The sequence below is a fragment of the Suricata suricatta genome, chromosome 2 (genome assembly GCF_006229205.1).
Source record: "Suricata suricatta isolate VVHF042 chromosome 2, meerkat_22Aug2017_6uvM2_HiC, whole genome shotgun sequence".
Lineage (NCBI taxonomy): Eukaryota > Metazoa > Chordata > Mammalia > Carnivora > Herpestidae > Suricata > Suricata suricatta.
Genome location: NC_043701.1, coordinates 167,511,591 through 167,529,352, shown reverse-complemented (window position 1 = coordinate 167,529,352; position 17,762 = coordinate 167,511,591). Strand labels below are relative to the sequence as shown.

The window sequence follows — 17,762 nt, the reverse complement described above, 5'->3', positions numbered from 1 at the left end:
CATGACCTGAGCCTAAGTCGGATGCTTCACTGACTGAGCCACCCAGGCACCCTTAGAGAGAGCGAATCTTAAGCAGGCTCTGCACTGCCAGTGTGAGGCCTGATGCAGGGCCCAAACTCATGAACCATGAGATCATGACCTGAGCCCAAGTTGGACACTTAACTGACTGAGTCACCCTACCCCGTTTCAACGATCTTTTTAAAGGTTGTAAGGAGTTAGGTTCCCTGGGTCTGGCAGCTAGCTTCCTGATTCTAAGTCTACTGTCTTTTTACTCAAAGGCTGGAAATACATTGTTTCTCATCATCCTACCATAGAGGTATATTCAAGGCTTCAGTATCTGAGAGGACTTTTCTCTCAAGCAGTACATTTTCTCTTCGTTGCTGGAGACCCAGAATGAAAAGTGTCCAGATGCTTCAAGGGTCTATTTTGAACTCCCACCTAGTGGCTCCTTGGTTTCTACAAACTTTGTAAGTGGATGGTGGTGGGTATGTGGGTGGGAAGCGATTTGATTTACTGCTGTAAATAAATTCTACCGGAGGATAAAATTTAGGTACCATAACTGATCACCTTGGGGTGCTCTCTGGCAGTCAAATAAGACTGGGGTTGAGTCTTATTGTGCCCAAGGTATATGGCAGTCTCCTGGGCCTTCTTAGACTTCCAATACTCAGTCTACTGGCATTAATTGAGTACTTTACATGACAAGTTAGCCGAGTGTGTGCCCGGATCCTTGCCCCTTCTAGCTGAAACTGCCCTATCTACAGCCCTACTTGGGGAGTCTGGTCTAGACAGGCTTCTGAATTTAGAGAAAACTGATTGGTCCCAGGATGGACACCTGACCCAAGAGTACCTGACCAGAGACCAACCGGGCTGATGTGGCAACACAAACTGACCAATAGGGTAGCAGACATTGAATCTAGGAGACTTGTTTCCTCTAGGACTGGGGAGGATCTGGCAAATGGCATGTGGTGAAGGAGCTTATGTGAGAGAATAGCACAGCCTTTGAGAGGGGTGGAGAGCCCAGCTTCTGGTTCTAACACTCTTCCCTTCCTGGTTTTCTGTTTATTCACTCCTTCACTCAACCAATACTTACTGAATACCCACTATAAATCAGGCCCCTACTGGGTCCCTCTTGTAATGAAATATAATCTTTGCTCTCCTGATGCTTCTAGTCTGGAGAAGAGAGCCATTAATAGAATAATCGCAGATAAATGAATACATTTTTAAACTTTGGTGAAATATGAAGAAAAAATATAGATGGGGAGCTAGGAGATGTGAGAGAGACATCTGACTCAGTCTGGGAGCCTGGGAGGGCTTCTCTGGAGAGGGGGACTTTGAGATGAGACGTGAAGACCAATGGGAGTTATTTAGTTGGAGGGTGCATGTAGGGGAGAAATGTATTCCAGGAAGGGGAACTGGCATGTGCAAAGGTCCCGAGGCAGGAGGGAACACGGCATGTTTAGTGACTGTCAGAAAGCCAGTGTGTCAAGAGCGAATAGATGCTATTTACATCTATCCACAAATACTTTTCCTTAATGTGGCCTGAGGACACCCTTCCTTGCAAACAAAAGCGCAGTGGGCAAAGCCATCTCCTGCATATCCCAGCTGCGCAGAGGGGTACAAGATCAGTGAAATAGCTTCTTCATCTTCGCTCTACCATTTATGAGCTGTGTAACCTAACACCTGAGGTTCAGTTTGTACATCTGGAAATGGAGATAATTTTTTAAAAATTGTTCAGAGCTGCAGTGAGGTTTAAATTTGATGATGCCTATGTGCCTGCCTAGCTTGGTTTGTGGTACAGAGTAGATGCTTACTACATACTATTGGCATTGGCATTGACCAAATGACTGAGAAAGGACTAGGGCTCAGTAAGAACTCCCTTCTTCCTCTTTTTTTTTCAGAGTTTATTTATCCTGAGAGAGACCCAGTGCAAGTGGGGGAGGGGCAGAGAACAAGGGAGACTCTCAAGCAGGCTCTGTGGTGTCAGTGCAGAGCCCAGGTGGGGCTCAGAGTTACAAAACCATGAGACCATGGCCTGGGCCATATTGAGTCAGACGCTTAACCGACTAAACCACCAAGCACCCCAATATTTAAACATTTAAATATCTGTTCATTTTAAAAACTCTTTTTACTCCAGTGAGGGTGAAGGTGGGGCCAAGACTCATGCGGTGTTCAAGACAAATTAAACAATACAAGAGAAACTAAGGGATGCACTGAGGCAGGGCTCAGTTATTAGCACAGGTCAACACAGCCGCGCACCCGCTGCCATATCCAGGGAGCGTGGGTGTGAAGTAGGCTGGGACCAGATGGGAGAAGATGAAGCTGGAGCCCAGAAGAGGGGAGCTGGGCAAGGCGATCGTGTGGGGCTGGAGACGTCGGTCCGACGTCAGACACCAGCTCCAGTCTGAGACAGAAAGTCCAGCGAAAGTCATTAGTACTCGCAAACTCCACGAGGGTGGGGCCTCTTGGCTCTCACTCCTCCACTGAATCCCAGGTACTAGCAGGTGCTCAGTGTTCAGTGGATGGAGCAGTGATGGTTATCTAAGCTCGGAGTCACATCGCTCACAGCCGGTGTGAGGAGGTCAGGAGGGGCTGTACTGTGGCTTTCAGCAATCCGTCCCCATCCATTCCCATAAAATGTTACCAGCCGCAGAATACAGGGTTCAAGTGGAAGGCAGTGTCAGAGATGCAGAGACAAGGAACGAGGGTCCTAGCTATTGGGCTTGGCTTCTGGGACAGGGATTTATTCCAGAAAGAATACAGAACTTGGCAGGGTTACTGAAAAGGTCGAGGAACCCAGTGGGGCGGATGAATCCTCAGCGGGAGATGGGCAGTAGCGGCACTGGAGACGCCCAGGCTTCTCTCCACGCGTGTTAATTAACACACCACCTCGTTCTGTAAATGCATCGTGTCTAATCTTTCCTACTCAGTGGTTCCTTTTGTTTGTTTGTTTGTTTTTTGAGCCCCTGTCAAAATGAAAGTAAACGAAAGTTGGGAAATTTTATTTTTTATTTTAATTTTTAATTTTTACTTGTGAGAGACAGTGAGTGGGGGTAGTGCAGAGAAGGGGTGGGGACAGAGGAGCCTACGCGGACTCTGCACTGACTGGAGTGAGCCTGATGTGGGGCTCGAACTCACAAACTGATCATGACCTGAGCTGAGGTCGGAAGCTCAACCCACTGAGCCACCCAGGCACCCCAAAAGTTGGGAAATTTTTATTTCCAGGAAACAGGGTGGATGCAATACTCAGAATACATTCCATAAAGTCGCTGTAGACAAATGTATAATTGTCAAGAGATAAGCTAAACATTTTGTTCTGAGCTGCCTAGTGACCCAAGCAAGCAGGGAAACAGGATGGTCATGGTGTTTAGAAGTAAACCACCAGCAATTCAGAGAGATAAAGCCTTTGAGGATATTGAGACCTGGGCAGCATTTTCCCCGGGTCCTCACACAAAGGACACCCGTGGGTAAAAAGGGCTTCTGCCGGCACACTAGTGTGTGACTGCCCATACATTTCCCCCCATCAGGCCCAGCTCTGGAGCTCAGGAGGCTCAGCCACAGACCCAGCTGGTAAACAGAATAGGGGGAGAACGAACATCTCTGTCCCCCCAGACATGTCTCTACGTGAACCATTGCTAGAGATCAAGAGGGTGTTTCTTCAATATCTGGGGATGAAGGAACTGGACACCACGAGCTTTAATTCTCCACCTGGCACTGGAAACAAGTGTGAAGTTGGTCTTGACACAAATGGAGGTGTAATTAATGAGATTATTAAGGGAGTGAGAGTCAAAAGCCATCCCCAGCTGTGGGGCTCCACTTGGCTTACCCTCCAGTGACTCATTAGTTTATGAGCAATCCTCATATGTCTGATTTAGAGGACTTACTCACCCTTCAGAGAAAAACTTTAATGCAATAAAGCAAATGTCAGCAAGTTCGACACAGCTTAGCACATCATCCCAGCCTGCACCCAGCTTCCTAACCCCCACTCTCCTTGCGTGAGACCCATCAGCCCCCCAGCACCTAGACAGGCCTGCACAATGGGCAGGCCTCTGGATCACATCCCAAGGCTGAGCAGAACCTCAGGGATTTGAAGCCCAGGAAGGAACTCAGGCACCAAGCCCTGGACAAGTTTGGTCCAGCGAGATTATTAGAGATTAGCTCCACAGTGCTGGTGTTAGGGGTGGAGTGAGGGCTAGAAGCCAGGACTCCCCCCTTCCCTGTCCAAGGTTCTTCACTCTTTCTTTCCAGAAGCCCTGCTTGGATTATGCAGATGAGGGGCATGGGGTAAAGGAAAGAAATGCAGCCTCCCTAGTCTGAGTGGCATTCCTACCTGAGGACTTGCCAAGGAATCTGTGGAGGGTGAGTCTCAAAAAGGAAAGGCTTATGGAGAGCAAGGCCTCAAGCAAACCTTTGAGTTGAGACGTTTAGAAAGAGCTGGGCTACCCCAGGGCTAGGCTGCCATCTTGCTCTTTGTTGCCATGGTGCCTGAGGAGGGAGCTGGTGGCCCCTTAGCGCCCTCCAGAATTGAGGGGTGTGTTTGGAATTCCCATCAGGTTCCTGGTGAATTCCTATCTCAGGGGCTGGCTAGGAAACAGGCACCAAGAATTAGGCTGGGGCAGAAGCCTACTCAGGCGTGGGAAGAAGTCAGGATTGCTCCTTCCTTCCTCCACCAACAGAGGAAATAACTCAGTAGGCAAGTGGATCCAACCTTGGATGTAAACCTACTCATTGAGGGAATTATCTGGAAGATTTAGTTCCAAGGGTAAAAAAGCAGGAGAGTAGGCACTTATGGTGAACAGTCACCAAATCACTTGGCCATTTTTCCATCCTTTGTGGAGTGTCCGCCATGTGCCAGGCACTAGGAGGCTGACAAGCTTGGCACTCAGGTTTGCTGCAAGCAAGGGCCCTGAGCTTCAAGGGACATCCAGGATCATCTAGCTCAGTTCATTCATTTCATTGATGAAGTGTCTGAGGTTCAAGGCGAAGTCTTTGCCTGGACTCACGGGAGTGAAGAACCTTGAGTGGATGAATGCTCTGACCTCTTCTCCATGTGGCCTTCACCTAAGGACTTGCAAGTGAGCTCAGGGAAGCTGCTCAGTGGGAAGGTAATATTCTGTATTGTTACGATCACTGCTCAGGAGCTGAACGCACAGCCTCACACCCACCACCTTCGCCCTAGTGCTCACTTGGAAATAGAGTTCATTTGCATCCAGTGAAAGAGGCTGGATCCCCTCCTAAATGTATTCCTACCTTACCCCAACTCACCAACATGGACAAGTGGTTTTTTTTTTCTTTTTACTCTTTTTATTTTGCACTATAAAAAAACAACAACAACACAACAACGACAATGACAGCCAGTAACATACTGCTTTTCTTCACATTCACATGGATTTTAGGAAATTATTGCCTTTTCCCCTGGAGAAAGAACCTATGGACAAAATAGAAGTACCACATTACGAAATCCACAAACCCCAGAGGTCCATGGCTTGAAGACAACCCCCAGGGGCAGGGATGAAGACGTGTGTCACAGGAGACGAGACAGGCGCACATTAAGGACAGCAAACTGGGGTAACGACCATTTCAATGCCACTGACCCACACAGCGGGTGCCCTGTTTCTCCTGGCACCCACCGCTACCACCTGGAAGGGGTGATTTTTGGTCTAAAGGTCTGAAGAAGAGAGGCTCTGAGGAGAGGTGTAAGGAGAGAGGTTCAAGTATGAGTAAGAATCATGCGAAGTCCGAAGTCAGGGAAGAACCTCCGGCGGAGAGGACACCCACATAGGTCAGCGTCTCCCTGCTTCAGCCGCCTGTCTCAGTCGGACCCAAGAGGGAGACTCAAAAACACGTGAGGGTTCAAATCGTGTCCCTCCAAACCCTGTAGAATTACTTTCCTGACTGGGTGGTGATCAGCTTATGCCCTGAAGCAACAGAGACAGATACCGAGACTGCCGAAGTTAAAAAAAGTAAGTGGAAATTGTGCTTCCTTCGAAACGAATTGGGATTTGTAACTGCCTTTTCTCCCGGGCAAGCAACTGCTTTCTCCCATGCTGCTGCAGGGATTTATTGCCTTGCGCTTGAAATGAGAAGGCAAACTTGGAGGTGCAGGGATGGGGCGGTCCTGAGAGGGCACGGGGCTGGAAGTGCAGTAGTTGGCACGCGCTGTGCTCTCGTGATGGCTTGGCCTTCCTTCGGTCCCGAAAACCTATCCCCGGTGTCAGTGTAAAGTTCCTTTGCAAGCCTGGTGCTCATGGTCCCACTGGGGAAGCGGGACGGAGCGAGGTCTTCAGTATTGCACAGGTATGAAATGTCCACGAGTTTAAAAAGCAGAATCACAGTTGTTCTTGGGACCGGGCTGGATCCCCCATCCCGGTTTTAGCAGGATGTGGCTGTGGCCACAGGGCTCCTACTGAGCTCTGAGACTGTCGAGTGGGTGGGCACAGGGGCCAGCACCGAGGTAGGGAATGTGCAGTAGGAACCTTGCACATCAGGGCTCATTGTCTGCAAATGGGCTATGAAGGAGGAGCTGGCTGCCTCCCCTTGGCAGGAGGGGGCCTGTGGCGTGGAAGGCAGGATCTCAGACTCATACTGCAGGAGCTGGCCCATGAAGCCGAAGTTGGGCGAGACCACGCTCCTCCGCTGCTTGATGTAATCGAAGGCATCCTTCAGGCGGAACTGCTTGGCCTTCATGAGGTAAGCCATGCAGATGGTGGGCGAACGGGAGATACCGGCCTCGCAGTGGACCAGGACCTTGCCTCCCTTTTCCCTGACACAGTCTGGAAGGAAGAAAAGATGGGGAGGATGAGCTGGGACTGGAACCCAAAAGGCAACGCCAAGATACAAGAATTAAACATAGAAGTGACCTAATTATCAAAACGTCATGCCTGTTCGACAGCTGAGGCTCCTACACGCTCATTAATGCCCACTGGTCAGGACAGAACTTTCGGGGTCCCGCCAAGGTCTAGCCCCACTTAGGACCTTTCTAATCCTGAGAGGTGCCTCCTTGTTCTCCAGGATCTCTGCATAGATTCCGCCCTCGAGCGTGCCAGACCTGGACTCTCGAAGTCTAGCCTCCCTTCCTGGAGACACCATCTTAACTTGGGTTTCAAGGGGGTGTTGGAAAATCCTCGACTTTGCATGCAAAGTTATTGGGTAGGCGCATTTTCCTAGAGAGGGTCCCACTCGGAAAAGGGATCCCTGCCTCTCAGAATCTGATTCTCGTGGTGATGACCCAGTAGCACCCTCCTGCCAGAGCCTAGAGGCCTGTGAGCCTCCCTGGGCTCCCTGTCTGGCTGTGCCAGGGCGGGATGCTTCACTCAGCTCCCAGGGTTCCCACCACCAAACGTGCAATAAATGCTGCACGGCCACTAATTACAGCCCTGGCTAAGTGACGCTTCTTAGACCAGAGGACATAAATGGCTTATGCAAATTCCATCTTGCATAACAATAGAAGTCACTGCTATATAGCTACCACCATCAGTTAGCATCCTTTTAGCTCCATATGACTAGGGGGCACCCTCCTTTCCTGTTCTACTTCTCTCCCCCAAGAATCACAATAGTTAAAAATGAGGGGCCAAAGGTTACACACATACACACATCAATTAAAAAACCACAAAAAACAGTCATTCCAATTCTCTCTCTTGCTAATGAGGAAACAATTATAATATTATGACCCAGGAAGTTTGATGTACCTGACACTATGTGAGCCCACGGCACACAAAAACACTGAAGGTTTTGAAGGGCAAATAAAGTCAGCTCCCTTACCCACCGCCCTCCTCGAGTTGCAGAAGTCTGTAAATGAAGCTGCAAGATCTAAAAGATCAAGTTGGAGGGGAGGCAGGGAGGGACCATGTAGATTCCTCAGCAGAAGGAAAATCCCCAAGGACACGCTCAGTGTAGCTCATTGGAGGTACCCCCAATTTAGTCTGACTCGAAAGAAATAAAGTCCCTGTAAATTAGTTCAAAGGGGACCCCAATGCCTAGGATTGCAGAGTCGTGACACCTGATTTTCCTTTGCTCCTTGTAGACTAGCTTTTAACTGACCAGCAGTACATCCAAGAAAGCAAAGGGCCTAGAGTGTGTTGCTTCCGCTCGACCCCTCAGGGCTGGTCTTCCATGTGGCCCTCCCCTGGGAAGGAAGTTAACACAGGGTATGGCCTCAGTCCCGCCTTTTACCAGCAGGGCAAGAAGTCTGGAGAAAAGCATCCTGTGCTTTTAAAACTCTGGGGGTTTGTGTGGTTATGTACACAATGCACAGGATGAGGAAGGAGGCTTCTGAGAAATGGATGGGGGCGGGTTTCATGACCTCACCGAGTGTAGTTATCTAGGTAATTAAATAACAGGCAGAGAAGGGCAAAGCATTCCCAGGGTCAGGGAGACAAAGTCAAAGGTTTCCCCCTCGGAACCCATCATTTGGGCAGCCTCTCAGAGATCTAAAGGAATCCTCTCAGCCCAGTGGCTCAGGGGACCAGGACATGCTCAGTTTTTTGTCTCTGGTGAGTTTTCCAGTGGGTTTCCTGTAGAGGAGGAGCCATATGTGATGAGCCCAGGGCCCACCAGGTAGCCGAAGCGGGGAGCCCTTTAATTGCTACCTGCACTAAGCAAGTTATTGCTGTGGCCAACACCTGCCTTTCCCTCTCCAAAAGCCCTCAAAACAAGATAAGGAAAATCACACCTCAGCTTCAACAGCTAGGCATGTTCAAGGGTAAGAAGGCAAGGCTACAAGGTTGGGGAGTGGGGTTTGCAAGTCTGAGACAGAAACAAGTCAGCCTTGCAGCAGAGGGAGAGGGATGGGGGAAAGAAAAGATGTTGAATGAGAGAACAGTCAAGGCTCTGCTGAAGGGGTGGAGACCCAGGGGCTTTGGGGGGCGGGCAGAGGGGTCAGAGGCCTGCAAGGGCTGCTCAGGGGAGGAAACGAAAACTGCCTAACACAATGTACAAAAGATGCCAACTTTTCTGTGCACCAAGCATGTAGCTTGATCAGATGCTATCTTTGATCCAAAATTAGCTGAAAATGCAAAACAAATTGCCCCTAAAGCAGTCTGCCAAAAACCATGAAAAGTTGCCAGGGCCCTTGGGGCTTGGTGTGTAAGCAGTGCTCTCTCAATCCTTCTGTTTGCTTTTTAAAAATACCCCAGCCTACGTAGGAGCACAGTTAGGAGGGCTCTTTCCCTCCCTCGCTTCCCTGGCGTGGGGCATTACGCACGGACACACCGCTTCCTGCCCAGCTTGAAGAAATAACAAGAGTGAGCGGCCGTGAGTATTGCCATAAAGTGATATTAATTCATTTATCTTGCAAATGAAGGCTCCTATGACTAGCGACTGGAATCCTCCCCTCTGCATCTCTGGTGGCTGCATCCCTTGCTGGCTCCACTCCTGGTGGCTGCACAGACAAACAAGATGCTGGTTTTTCTTCTTGGCCAGGGGAGCCTCCATCCGTACAACAGAACGAGAACAGGTGCCCCTAGGCAACGCAGACGGCAGAAGGACTGGACCTACCAATGAAGTCTATTGCTTCTTGAAAGTGGGAGCTAATGTCAGCTGTGTGGCTGTCTTCCACGGGGATCCATTTGTAGTGTAGGTGGGTTGTGCAGGACTCGGAAATCCGCCGTGAGACATTCAGCAGGGCCGTGATGTGCAGGTTGGCGAGGAGCTCGCGCTTGGATGCATGGTAGGCACTTCCAAGGTAGAGGAAGGGGAGGATCTCCACTGGGCCGCCCTGGAGGCAGGGGCAGAGGACAGCCAGGGAACATCGGGTTAGCTTGCTCATTTTAGGAGAGGAAAAAAAACAAGCCTGACCTACTTGTTGGACAGTGGGAGGTCCCCTTTCTGGTTTCCAGGTAGAGAGTTCAGGGCCAGGGGACACCACACCAGGAGTGTGGGTGGAGCCACCATCTTGGCACCCTCTCTACCCTACATTGCTACCTTGTGACTCACTGACGGCACAGCCCACACAGTCAAGATTTTCGTTTTCTTACACATGTTGAGGAGGTCGGAAATGCTAGCAGCTTTCCTGTGCTCACGGGGATGAGAAGCTGTGTGTAATGGGAAGAACTGAAAGACTCATGTTCAAGTTCTGGCTGCCCTGACAGCATCAGGGCAAGCCTTTTAACCTTGGGGCAAGCTCTGTTGTTGTTGTTTTCTCAATAAAGCAGATAAAACTCAACAAGATGAGAACCCCATTTTACAGTCCTGATATCTTATAGGGTATTTCATCAAACCTGGGATGCTGATCCAAAGATGCATGTGGTTTTAGCAATGTTAAAATGTGCCCCCAAAAAGGATGCTTCTTGGAAGTAGAAACAACCACTGTTTACCCAGGATGCTTAAAGAAAAGCTGTTAAGCCACAGGCAGAGGGGTTCTCCCACACCCGATCTTTGTCAGGTAGGGCTGAGGGTTTTTGTGAAAGATGCTTACATCATCACCCTTTTGGAAGGCCTCCCACACACCAGGTTTCCAGTTAAGGGAGGATCTCAATTAGTACCAGAGACCATCTACCCTGAGGCAAAGGTAAAAGGAACAGCTAGCTGGTCAGGCTCTGGCAGTCTCAGAATCTCCAGGGTGGCAAGACAAGCTGGTCATAACTGAAACAATGGGAGCCCCCAGAGATTTAGAGGGAAACACTGGGCTTGGCGGGGGACAGTGGCTGTGTCTTTGGAAGCCTTTCCCATATCATCCATCCGCTTCCTGTGTTTCCATTTCCTGTCCTGGAATAAAGTAGAATAGAAACCGGGCCAGACCCGCAGTGGGGAAAGGAGCATAGGAAGAGGGCCAGCAGAAGGTAATTCTCAAATTATCCGCCCGGCATGCTGTATGTGCTTTTTCTTCCCAGAGAAATCAAGTGTTTGAGCAAAGGTCAGGTTGGTCACTCGGAAGAAAGTGGAGGATTTTACAAAAGACAGTAAAAGTAACAACCAGTTTGTTTTGTTTTATTTTGTTTTTTGTTTGTTTGTTTTTTTTACTAGCACCTACAAGAGCTAGGCCCTGGACTTAATGCTTTAGATGCACCTACATAGATCTCTCTCTCTCTCTCTCTATCTCTCTCTCTCTCTCTCTCTCTCGCTCTCTCCCTTTAGTGCCTGGAAAACAGACAAACCAGGCCTGGAGTCTCATCCAGTTACGTACAAAGCCTAGACAAACACACTCCTGACACCACATTTCTTTGTTTCTCTGAATTCTGTTTAGACTCAAGAGGAAGAAACCCCAAGGTTAACATGGCCTTGGCTTGGCATCTCTCAATGCAGAAGCGCTTCTAAGAAATAACACCAGGGGGTTCCCCAGAGGAACCTTGGAGACACACCAGGGCCTCCCCAGTCCTCTTGGCCAAAGGTCTGTTGTGCTTTCACGACATCCTGCCAATTCTTGTTTCTCTTTCACTTTCTGAGAAGTGAGGGGAAAACACCACCCAAACAAACAAAAATAGAAATCCAGCTAAGCCACATGCCCATGGCTTGAAAGCTAAGGGCTCATCATGTACCATATTTTCAATAAAGGAAAACAAAATAATAACCCTGGCACCATGCCAAGCTAACAGGCTTCCTGACCCAGGATCCCATTCAAGAAAAGTCACTTGGCATTACTGGGAAGTTTATTCCCAGAGGCAGAGCCCTGCTCACGCGAGGCAGCTAGCATTTTAGACAACACTAAGATGTCTTCTTTTTTATGACCTGGATATATTCTTATGATCTGGAAATATTCTTATTTTGTGGGAAAACCTTGAGAACCTCCTCTTACCAGGTCATGTGCCTAGGATGGCCCCTTTCTAAAAGAAGGCTTGTAGAAAACAGAACAAGGTCTCAAAAAGAACCAGAGTTGAGAGAAGGGAAGAGGTCTGGGCCTACTGTTGCCAGGATTTTCTGCAGATAGACCAACACACGAGTGGTGAGACAAGTGTTTTCCCCTCTGTAAAATGGGAAGGTGGGCTTTGTTCTCTGGTTTCTGCCAGATTTGGGTCCTTGCCCGCCTTTTGCTCATCCTCCAGCATTGTAGGTGACCTCTGACTGAGCCTTCCACATTTCCATCTTTTAATGAGTTGTCAGAAGGTATTAATTCTTTGAAGGAAAAAACCCCACACATTTGTAGGAGCGTGAAGTCCTCTATCGTATCTCTTGATCTGCTCTGGTTTCTGAATTTATGGAATTGGAATCACCAGAAACCCTTAGAGAATGCTTAGCCATGCAAACGGTGGCTTCTCCATGACCCTCCCCCAACCTCTCCTTCAGCCCCGTTTCGGTAAAAATAACAAGAAGACGCACACACTTTGACGGGTCCAGGGCTGGTGTGTAGAAACTGCAGAGTGTGAACAATTACAACACAGGAAGCCTGAAACTCAGCTCTGAGACACCTTCAGGGAAACCTAAACCGATATTTTGAAGCTTCTCTTCACTTCCTAGGCCAGCTAATAATAATGTATCTTTCACTTCCCCTTTTCTCCAGAAGCTGTCAAGCGTCCTGTGGCTCGTTTGCCCTCGTCAGCGTGTTTGCTGGAAAGAAGCCCATTTACTCTTGGATGGAGACACAAGTTGGCAAGGAACAGCTCTCTGAAGCTCAAGGGCTCTGCCAAAAACCCTGATCCACAAAAGAACGAACCAGGGCTGGTGAGCGGGGAAGGGAGGGAGAGAGCCAGGGTGCTGAGGAAGGGACGGAGGTCGGCGCCTCAACACATACCTGGTCATAAGCTGGCCTGTAGCTGATGCTCAGCCCTGGCTTCCCACACTGGCTCACGAGGGCTTTCTCGGGCTCAACCTTCTCTTGTGAAATGGGTTGGACATCCACGCAACACTCAGGATATTCCGAGTAGAAAGTGTCATATCCTCCTGCAAGGAAAAGAAAAAAGGAGAAGAGGTGTTCAGCATCTTAGGCTTTCAGAAAATGCCCTGAATTAATCAATACCCTGAGTGTGGAAGAGTCAAGAATATTAAACTAACACAGATTCTGGTCTTATAAAAAAATTGAACCAAGCCAATGGATAGCTTTGGAATAGAAATGGGCCTTATGTACACACACACACACACACACACACACACACACACACTTTCCCCCTCTCTCTTCTAAAAAGCTATAGTTCAGAGAGGCAATGATTAACTTTTTGTGTCTATCAGAAGCAGCTTAAGCTGTGAAAGGAAATATATCTGACATCTGGCAAATATTAACCAAATCCCTCCAGAAAACAAAAGCGATTTTCACTTGTTTGTCTAAAATGCCAGTGTGATTATGCAGAATTTCATTCATTTGCAAGAAGAGACTCCTAAATTGGTTGGCTTCATCCCTAGCCCATTAGCTCTGAACTGGATTATAGACGAACCCCCTCTATTCAGAAGGGAACAGGGGCCAATATGAGGTTTAAACTCAGTGCAATAACACAGCCCTGCCCTTTCGCACTCCCAAGGTGCTCAGAACACTGCTGACAATCCTCTCTCTAGGTCCAAATTTGAGTAATAAATCTAGTTAATTAACTTCCAAACCAAACTGGAGACGTGAGGCCTTTGGAATTTAATTCTCAGTCCCAGTAAGTAAGAACTATCTCTGTCCCCTTCAAGACCACCTCCCCTCCCTGATTTTTCTCTCCTACATGTCCTCAAATGATAAACTTCTCCAGATGGGTCACTTAAGGTAAAACCTATGCTGTGACCGCGTCACAGAGCCGTGGGTGTATAAAGAAGTCTCGGGCCCAGCACTCCGTGGGAAAGAACCAATGAAAACCTGGTCTCAGAATGAACAGGCCAGCTTCACTTGGGGACACGCTTGCTTGCTCCCAATCCAGGAGGACTTAACGCACTTCCAAAAGCCTCTAGTTTTTTTCTGACCCAGAAAATTCACTTGGGGTCAAATCATCAATGAAATACGCATTGTGAGGCCATGTATTTTCTACAAAGTCTCCTCTTTCTTCTGTCTGTTGGTGTTATTACAGCCCCACCATGAAGGACGTGGTGGTTTTGACCCCTGTAGTAGACAAAGGGTTAATGGATACCATGGCCGGCTCCAGCTCCCTCCCAGAAGCTGCAGCCAATTCCTAGAATGAGTCATCTTGCCATGACTGCTTCCTCCCAGCTTGCTGGAACTGCCCCCGCCCCCAGTGCGCACACTCAAATCTCCTCTGTGGTCACTTAAGCAAAAAGCCCATTGGGTCTCCCCCGATGAGCTTCTGGTCCTCTTGGTCAGTCAGACAAGAGACCACAGCAGAGGGTAATGGAGGTGGGAGGTGGCGGTGTCTGTGGCTTAGTTTCCCCCCTCCTCCTGGCCCCAAAGTTCCTAGACCCTTTCTCTCCTAGGAGGCACAGAGAATGTCAGACTTACTCGGACATACAGCTTCATTGGAAGATGTCCCTAGTTAGTAAATCACTTCCTGGGCCTGGGCTTTCAACATTTGGGGTTCCAGGAGACAAACTTGAGTGGTAATGGAACAGGAATCTGGAATAAGAGTGACCGAGGCCTTCCCAAGCTTTCCCAAGAATGAGGCTTGGGAAAGAGAAGCAAGCCTTCAGCCACCCATCGCTGGTCTTTAAATAGCACACTCAGGAGCTGGCTGTGAGGACAGACAGGAGGTCAGGGTGTGGGCTGGGTCCCGCCTGCCCGCTGACAAAACACAGTGGGCAGCACAGACTCTCTGGGAAGCTCTGAGGGCCAGATAAGTAGGGTCCTGTCTCCTCAAGCTGGGGTCAGGAGTCCTTCAGATTAGACGGTCTCCGTCTTTCACCCACTCCTTTCCGAGGCATGGAGGGACAGAACATTCTTCTCTGGTGCCTCACTTGAGTTGCAAGAGAGCCGAGGCGATTCTTTTGGCTGCTTCAACCCTCTTCAGAGTGATTCTGCTTTTGATCACCACTGCATTACCAGGGGAGCAGAGAAGGTGCATGGATACTGCATATAAATACACGCTGACAATGCCATTAGGTCATCACTTCATTTTAGTGGGGGTTTGGTGGGGGTGAGGGGAGGAGGATTCAGGGAAATGTAAAAGGCATTGCTCCCAGGATCTGAAATGCCACTAGGTTAAAACCTGAATTCAGGGGTACCTGGGTGGCTCGGTCAGTTGAGTGTCTGGGTCTTGAGTTTGGTTCAGGTCATGATCTCAGTTTGTGAGTTCGAAACCCACAACCAACTCTGCGCTGACAGCACGGGGACTGTTTGGGATTCTCTCTCTCCCCATCTCTCTCTGCTGTTCCCCCGCTTGTGTGCTCTGTCTCTCTCTCTCTCTCTCAAAATAAAGAAACTTTAAAAATTAAATAAAAATACAACCTGAATTTATATCTGGACATGATTTAGATGAAGAAATAAAAATTATCTTTGGTAACAACTTAAAACTTTAGTCATGTGACAAAGGTAGGTATCAAACAACTTATACTGAAAGTTAAAACACACACAATATCAACCTGGCAATTCTCAGAATTTTACTGAAAAATAGTGCACACTCAAAGCATCTGGACAAAGATCTGCTCTAGCACACTGCCGCAAACAGGGAGGCTGCAGGCAATTGGCCAGCTGCCACCAGGGGACTTGTTTAAAAAGTAAAATGAGGGCCTTTGGGTGGCTCAGTTGGTTAAGTGCCCGATGGCTCAGGTCATGATCTCGTGGTTCCTGGGTTGGAGCCCCATGTCTGGCTCTGTGCTGACAGCTTAGAGCCTGGAGCCTGCTTCTGACTCGCGCTCTCTCTCTCTCTCTCTCTCTCTCTCTCTCTTCCCTTCTCCCACTGGTGCTCGTCTCTCAAAAATAAAAACATTAAAAAAAAAAAAAGTAAAGTGGACATGTATGCTCTGATATGGACAACTCTCCCAGGCTCTAGTTAGGTGAAGGAGGCATGAGTAGGAAATATACAAAACCATGCTATTTTTTAAAGATACTCGTGGCAAATTAACTTGTCTAAAGATGAACATGAGAAAGAGTGGGTGGCTGTCTCTGGAGAGTGGAAGTAGGTTCTACGGTGTGCAGAAAACTCACTTTTTAGTGTAGAGCCTTTGTGCTTTAAGATTTTTTTACTTGTGTATGTTACTTTCATTAAAAAAATTTTTTTCAACATGAATTTTCCAGAGATGTGGGTCTACAGAGCTGCTTACTTCCTGTGGCAGTAACTTCTAAACTGTCAGTGTGCTCCCCCCGCCCCCAAGAGAGGGTGTGGGGAGCAGAGGTAGGACCAGAAGGGGGCTTCCTGGAACATATCTTTCATGCTACTTGGGGAGGCGGTAGCTTTTCCTGTATTCATTGCTAAGAACAGGAGACAAAAACCACATCAGGAAGAGAAAGAAATGCGGGGCTAAGTGCGAAACTTCTGCGGAGCTTGGAGGGCATCCCTCCATCCGAGACACCGGTGGACAAGGAAGACCAGCATCTTCTGCCTGTCATCTCCCTAAGAGGAATCAACAAGGGACAGTCTACAGGAGCTGCTAATAGAGGTGGGGGCTGCCCATGTGATCTCCTGGCCTGGACTGTGTGAAATTCCACAACTTGCATGGTTTTAAAACAAGGCTCACTCTGCAATCACTGCACCCGAGTTCTGAACCACATCACTGTTGTATCTCAAGGTGTCTGCAAAGGGTTGGCAGGACCTTGGGGCACAGCTTGGGCTGAACTCTCCTCAGTGCACTGTGGACTAGGTCGTCCATACATTTGAGGTTACAAAGGACTCAAAGACAAGGCAGGAAAAGTCATAGGAATTGGCCCAAGGATCAATGCTCTGTAGGTTGAGAGTCAGTCACCCACCACACCACCAGGAATTCAGTCCTTTCTCCAGCAGGTGTAATGGGCTGACTGATGGGGCAGCTTCTGGATGTCTCAAAATAAAGGCAACACAATCCCTTCCACCACAACCCTCCTGAGTCCTGGCTGAATTGCCAGGCGCCCCTCACCCCTGGCAGAAAGCAGGCCAGCCCTGAGGGATTTTCTCCTAGAGACGGAGGGAAGGGGAAAGAAGGGCGGGAAGGCTGTCAGCTCCAAATTGAGCTAGAGAAAGGTCTGGGAGGGGAGCAGGCCGGAGGAAAACAATAAAAAGCAGTAAAGTAAAATGGAAAGGAAAGGGAGGGGCTCGTTAGGGTCAAAAAGGCAAGAGGGGTCGGTGAAGACAGCCTAACGTACGTTCATTTTCCAGACGGGAGGAAAGGGGACACCGCGGCGCCACTCTCCGGGGGGTCGCGACAGGCTGATCCCGCCAGATCTGTCTATCACAAAGACTCAGAGCCCATGCCCCAGCGCGAACGGTTAAGCCGGCGCCGGGAAGCGGGGACCCGGGCCACTACCTAGACGACGGCCCCCGACGCAGAGAAGGGGCGCCCCCAGCAGCGTAACCAAACGCACCCACCCAGGCGGACCTGCCGCCGGGACTTTCGAGGAACTCGAGTGGGGAGGGGGAAGCTCTGAGCGCTGACATTGGCGGTGCCCTCCCGAGCGCACGTCAAGCCCCAGGGTGCAGGCTCCGGCAAGTGGAGACTACGGGATCCGGGGTCGAAGAGGGCGACCCGCACTAGGAGGGGACCCCAGAGCCGCGGGCTCTCCCTGGCGCGGTAGGTGGTCGGGTGTGCGGGCGGGGTGGGGGGTGGGAGATCGGTGGTTGGTGACAGGGAATCGGCGGCCCCGATGCGCTCACCTTTGAGGAAGTAGACCCGCGGGCCGGCGGGCAGGCAGGCGAGCAGCGAGGTGAGCACGACCCGCGCGGCGCTCTCCTCGCGCAGCTTCTGCCAGTGGCGGCTGCCCTGGTCGAGCACGACCACGGCCGCCACGCCGCCGCCGCCCTCCTGCAGCAGCCGCGCGCGCGCCGCCTCGTCGGGCAGCACGTAGC

General features: G+C 49.7%; 1 protein-coding gene across 1 annotated transcript in view; it reads right to left on the bottom strand.

Moving 5' to 3' along the window:
• Positions 1-5,264: 5,264 nt before the first annotated feature.
• Positions 5,265-17,762, bottom strand: part of DUSP5 (dual specificity phosphatase 5) — a 12,788-nt gene continuing 290 nt past the window's right edge. The window contains exons 2-5 of the mRNA XM_029920343.1: positions 17,571-17,762; positions 12,662-12,810; positions 9,493-9,712; positions 5,265-6,770 (exon numbers count right to left, since the gene is read on the bottom strand). Of these exons, the coding sequence (XP_029776203.1) occupies positions 6,370-6,770; positions 9,493-9,712; positions 12,662-12,810; positions 17,571-17,762 (962 nt within the window). The 3' untranslated portion in view covers positions 5,265-6,369. The remainder of the gene's footprint in view (positions 6,771-9,492; positions 9,713-12,661; positions 12,811-17,570) is intronic.